This window comes from Apium graveolens, unplaced genomic scaffold (assembly GCF_009905375.1).
Source record: "Apium graveolens cultivar Ventura unplaced genomic scaffold, ASM990537v1 ctg1841, whole genome shotgun sequence".
In the NCBI taxonomy this organism is placed as follows: domain Eukaryota; kingdom Viridiplantae; phylum Streptophyta; class Magnoliopsida; order Apiales; family Apiaceae; genus Apium; species Apium graveolens.
Window position 1 is genome coordinate 23709 of NW_027417414.1, and position 6716 is coordinate 30424.

General features: G+C 31.1%; 1 protein-coding gene across 1 annotated transcript; it reads left to right on the plus strand.

The window, feature by feature from the left end:
• Window positions 1-5380: 5380 nt before the first annotated feature.
• On the plus strand, window positions 5381-6493 carry LOC141700169 (ninja-family protein AFP3-like). The gene is made up of 2 exons (XM_074503989.1): window positions 5381-5717; window positions 6195-6493. Exons 1-2 carry the CDS (start codon window positions 5381-5383, stop codon window positions 6491-6493), a joined length of 636 nt encoding a protein of 211 aa, XP_074360090.1.
• Window positions 6494-6716: the final 223 nt, after the last annotated feature.

Sequence of the window (6716 nt, forward strand, 5' to 3'; positions counted from 1 at the left end):
GCACATCACATCATATATCATAACTAGTCATAAGTCTGTTTGAACTCTTCTAATAGGTATCTTATTATATGTAGTTTTATTTGCTGAACATTTGGCCATCAGAATGTGTAGTTTGTGACTCAAGTGTTGGTATGCTTTGTGATGTAATTTGTGACTTGAATGTTGGTTTGTCTCATGAATTTGTGTCATTATCAGATGTTTATTTGTGCTGTGACTATCTTATGACTTGTGCAATATTCTATATATTGACTTCATATCAGCATGTTATATTAACTATCTTATGCTACTGAGAGCATGATACATATATTATTTGTGCCTGTCATGGTAGGTCTATGACTAAGCTAAGTGACTGCAGCCGAGTTCATTAACATGCAGGTAGCATAAGATACCTGCAGGTAGCATAAGCCAAACCTCTCTACGGATCAAATAATTCGAATTCTTACTTCACCTAATCAAGAACATCATCATATATCTTCAGCTCTTTTAATATGGATCAGTATAGTCAGATGGCTTTTCTTGTTTGTTAAGAGTTTATGTTTTACAGTTTCTCCGTACCTCACCTATAAATTTTGCTAGAACATTTGTAAGCCATATTTATCAAAAAAAACTACAGGAAAATTCCTTAAATTTTTAGTAAATAAGCCAGAGTAGCTAGATTTGTATTGCAATATAATCTATATTTGAATGAAAGGTTTAGGGTCTGATTATTATAATTAAGAATTTATATGATTAGTTTTGAACAATATATGACATAAATTTAAAAATTATATTATTATCATTATCATATTTTACAATCTTGTAAACCCCTATATTATTTATACCAATTTCATAATATAAACTAATTAATATGAATAAAATATTATTAAATAGATAAGCGGATTTTGGATTTCTTTTTTATATAAAAAGCCCCCATATTTATATATATTTGAAAAGAAAAAAAATCAAAAGTTTGCCAACACTCAGAGCTCACTCAGTATTAACAATCACATCATCAGTATTAACAATCACATCATCAAAATAAAATCTCTCACATATCCGAGGTATATTGGTCTATATACAATTTCAATTTTTCTGCGGTGTCCACAAGGTAATGAGCACGCAATAAAAAGTTAAAGTGAGAAATGTTGGTTGAAAAAGTTAAAGTGAGAAATGTTGGTTGGTTGTCATAATAGATTTATAAATTATGAGTGAAATTATTTGTGAGCTACTTGAGTTCGTTTCTTAAAATATTTATTGTTGGAAAATGTTGATAGTAGTCACATATTGTCAAGTCAATTTGAGCTATAATTTGAGTGAACCAATGTTGTATGCGTGTAATGAGTGACACTTGAATGTTTACTCATCCGAAAGAGTTTTGCGAGACACTTTGAATCACTCAAAATGACTAATATATAGATGAGATATGGTTGTTCAAAGTTAGCCTCTTAGTAATAGAAATTTGTGGAAGAAGAGAAGGTCTCACATTGATTTTGCAAAGGAGCATAAATAGCTTTATATATCAAAACACTTATGTAGTGTTGAAATGTGTTACTCATATATTGCTCCAACACCTACGTGCGCGCACAGGAGCTTGCATGCGTGTGCGATGTACGGACACGAATGTAGCAGAAAATTGGTCCGAATAAATACGAACTAGTTTTGCTAAATTTAATTTCCACTGGGATTGGGCTTTTTAAAAGTTTAATTCATTTTGAGTACGGATTATTATAATTGATTTGATATAATAATAATTAGATTCAATTACGGATTTGATTTATTAACCAACTGATTAATTAATGCGTGGAGTAGCGCGCACGTTTTCTCGAGTCTATATATTATCGTATAAGCTTTAGGGTTATTCATTCCTTCGAAATACAACACACGGCCGTCTCCTAAACACAAACCCTACAATTTCTCTGTTCCGGTGATACTTTCTTACTCCGTTCTAGTTTGTCGAATGTGCTATTCGCATAACATCGTCATTCTCTCATTTTATCCATGGAGGCTAACTCCTCGCACGTACGGTGAGTACCGTAATAGCTTTAAGGAGACATTTATACTACTGAATTCGAGAACTTCTCCTTCATATCCTTTTTATTTATTTCTTTTATTCGCACGCACATATATTATATGTATTAATCGCAAATTATGGTAACATTTAAATCAATTCTTTAATAATTAGGTCGAGCTCAAATTGGTGTGTACGTAGTGCGTAGTGCGGTTTGGTTCGGTTAAAGAATAAAAATCAAACACAACTAGTGGTTTTCCAATATCTTCATTTGCAACCAAATCGCAACCAACTTGCGGTTTGAGCTGCTCAAGCTATTAGAATTATTTAACGAGCCGAGTAGGAGTTTCAAATTACTCGGCTAGGTTTATCGAGTCTCTCTTATTTTTAATTTTTTTTATAAATATATTTTTATATTAGTGTTCAATATTTTCTTTTTATTTTATATATTTAATCGATCGGATTTATGAACCGATCATATTTTGAATTTTTGTCAATATTTTGTGAAATTGATTCGAATTTTTGAAATGAACTCCAACTTATCGAACTTTTATGAGCCGAAATTCGAGTTTGAAATTGAAGATTCGATTAAACTCAAGATCGAGTCCGGATCCAAACTTTTTTAGTCGATTTCGAGCCGAGCCCCTAGTTGCCACCTCGATATTGGAAGGAGCGGTGTGCAGAAATTTTATTGAGTACAACCATGCAGAAGTAATAATGCAACAGAATATTGCTCGGTGAAAACTATGTAGCTCCTTATAACTATATATCAATGAACATGTAAGGGCAACTAATTTTAAAGAAAGGGTTTTTTTATACTCCCTCTTGTCACAGTTTTCTTTTTTATCATTCAAATTAATCAACTTTTTATTAAAAATTCATTTTTATCATTCAAAATCATTATTTTTTATCAAAAAATAAAAATTTCTCTTATATTATTTTAAAATACTAAAAATCATATATTAAAGTAGAGTAAATATATTTTTTAACAATATATTTTTTTTATTTTATTCAATTATAAAATGATAATAAATTTCAGTTAAAATTTGGTTATCTTGACCGTTCGGAAAAAGAGGGACGGAGAAAATATTTGTCCGTGGGCACATTCTTAGTAAATTTGGTTCATTTTGAATAGTGTAGATCACTATTAAAAATTTAGATGAAGTTAGCATACATCTACAAGATCCCTGACATGTCCTAGCTCAAATTTTTGGGGGTCTTTTTTGTTCTTTCCACTCTTCTCTCTCCTTGATATCTTAATTTGAGAATTATGATGCATTCTTATAGCTACGCTACCAACCTTATTTGTATGGCACCTAACCTCCACCATGAGCCTCGAAATCTTCTTCCACCTTTTTGGTAAGATAAACCGGAGGTAAATCAGGCACACCAAAACTTTTTTTATCTTACATCATTTTCACAGCATCACTTTTCTTCAGAACTGTCATTCGAATAGGTGGCCTGTTACGACCCTGATCGCGAGCATAGTATTGGATATCATAAACAGTTTCGGGATCAGAGGTGGGCACAATGGGATTGGTTGGTGGTGTTGCACGCGAAAAAACTCGAACATCTTTGAGAGTTGGAATGGCAGTTTTGTATTCGGGATTTGAGCATGGTCGAGTTATTTCCCATGGTGTTTTAATGTTTTTTCTTAGGGTTTTAAATAGTGATTTCATTGCTGATGGCATGCCTGAACAATATTTTAGATTTGTTATTCATTAAAGAATGTGAATGAAGTTTTCAACTCCGTTATTAACGGATATTTACCGGGCTAGAAGGATAGTGTCCCTAGAAGACAATACTTACCATTGCATGTATAGCAATGCTACATGTTTAAAATATAGATGTCCCAAATATTGTTACAAAAATGTCTAAATTTTAATTAAATTTAAATTTTGACAAAGTCATTTTGTTATCTAGCATTATTCATTTCCAGAAATCATTTCCAGAAAGACAAGATTTTTTACTAAATAATACATAAATAAAACATGTCATTTTTTTATTGGCAGGAATCATGTAAATAGGGCTCATTTCATTTATGAAGAATAGTTAAATAGGAATCATATAATTCATGCAGTGTCATCCAAGAGTTTCAATATTTTTGAAAAAAGAAATAAAAATTTTGTTAATAGCTTTGTCAACCCTAATAACATTTATATTTATTTGTACCTCATATGTATTTTAGGTATTTTAAATATTATTTTGCTTTTTGTCTTGGTAAAATTTTTATTTTTATTATTTAACTATTTTCTCAAATACATAAAAAAGTTAAGTAATATTTAGATAAATAGATTGAAAAAATGGGTTTATTAAAAAGACATAAAGAATGGAAGAAAAAGATATAAAATATTGTTTTCCATAATAATTTGCAAAAATACAAACCTTTAAATTATTTAAAAAAAATCAAAATAGTTTTATAACTTGGCAAACTTATTTGCAACTTTAAAATTTAGTAATTACGATCCATTTTTTATTACTTAAGAACAAGTTTTTAATCATGTGTAACAAAAAGTAATTTCAATTATGTTTCATAAAAATAAAAAAAAGGTTACATTTATTACTTTTAATGGTTAAAAATATTTTCCACAGGATATTAATATCATAAAAAAACTTAGAATTTTTATAAATTTCCTTTTATCTTTTAATCAAATATGTTTAAAAATTGCCCATCCAAATAATCCATATTATTGAATAGATGGATACAAGACTATAAAGATAAGTTATTGAAGTTGTATCACTATTAGTTTCATAAAAAAAATACTATAACATTTTTTTAAGTCATCAATTAGAATGTATCATAAAAATTGTAAATACTAACAATTGAGATGATATTAAAAAAGTAGTAAATATGTTAAATAAGAAATATTGAAATTATTATTTTAGGAATTTATAAAAATCATTAAAATGTAAGGGAGTTTCAATTTTGTAACCGTAACCAATACATAATTAACTACAGTTACTCAATTTTTGTTTGTAAACGGAATACATTTACTCAATTTTATCTGTAAACAGAATACATGTGAGGTTGGGCATTGAAGAAGTGAGTTAGAGGTTAGAGATAAGTTCATACATTTGTGTTTCAGGACGTGGAATGTGTCAATACGTGTCACTAATTAATTTTAGCATACTGCCAGTCACCTAGTTAGCTGACATACACAACTCTGCATTTCATCTTAAATCGATGTTTTCAACTCTTTAGAGTGGCACGACCCCTGCACTTAGTACCCAGAGTTAATTAAAGAGGCATTCACATTTAACTATGGTTCATTCAATCAATCCCCTGGCATCCCCATCAAGGTATTACTATCACTTTTGTTACTCCATCTATTTGTATATCAATTCATTTATAATTACTCATAAAATTTATCTTGGTGTTTTATTTGTTCAAGTATGAGAGGAAAGGAGGCTGTAGTTGAAGAAATCAATGAAGACATTGATTTAAGTCTGAGCCTTTCTTTGAATGGAAGATTTGGTGTGGATCCACAGAGAAATCATAAACTAACTGGTGCACCTTCTCATTTGATCAACCCTCACCAAAGGAGGTCGGCTGTTTTTAATGAAAATGGATCGGTTGAGGTAAAAATGCGGCCTTCCTTTCCAACTGGCCCAAGGGTAATGGAAACCCGAAGACAAGAGGTATCATTGGCGCCTATGGATGCTAACAGGAGGTCACTCCATTCCAGCGGCTCTTCAACAATTAGTTACTTCCAAAATCAAATCATTGAAGGTAACATACATTCCTTTTCGTATTAATTAGCCACTTATTTGTACTTGTGAGACAACTCTTCTCGCATTTGTATCCAATTATTTGTGTGTGTGATATTTTAATTGGGAGTCTGGCAGTATCAAAAAATGTTTAGCATGAACATCAAGTTTTTTTTCGTATCTTAGATTGATGAAAAATGCTAGTGCTCTAAATTAATTAAGCAGATACATTTTGCAGTAAATTATAATAGTTCATGAAAAATATAAAGAGGGTTTGTTTACGAGAATTAGTTCTTTATTATGCCATATCTGCACACAAATGAGGAGTTTGTTACACTAATATTTGATCTGTGGAATTGACATTGAAAGTATCATCTTCTGTCATTTAGAAGAACCTCACCAACTCCAGTTTGACATTTACACTGTTAATGCCTTCTTATCTTTGTAAATTAATTTTCTCATTTATATGATTCTATTTAAATGAACAAACAAATCACAGGCCATGGATTCCCTGCAAACATTGGATCAGCTGACAAAAACCGAGCTAATGAGAGAGAGTTCAAGAAAGTCTCAGAAATGCCACATGTTTATACTACCATCTCTGGCCGAAAGATAAATGGGTATCTGTCCAAGTACAACCAGGAGGAAACTCGTATCCTTTGTGCCTGCCATGCTTTTTCCATGACTCCAGCTGAGTTCATCAAACATGCAGGTGGTGGTAATGTTGCCTTTCCGGAGAGACACATCACAGTCATGCCTGTTGTTGGTGATGGTGAAGTGGTCAATCCACATTATTAAGCACATCACATCATAACTAGTAATAAGTCTGTTTGAACTCTTCTATTAGGTATCTTATCATATGGAGTTTTATTTGTTGAACATTTGGCCATCAGAATGTGTACTTTGTGACTCAAGTGTTGGTATGCTTTGTGATGTAGTTTGTGACTTGAATGTTGGTATGTTGGCGTGGATTTGTGTCATTATCAGATGTTTATTTGTGCTGTGACTATCTTATGACTTA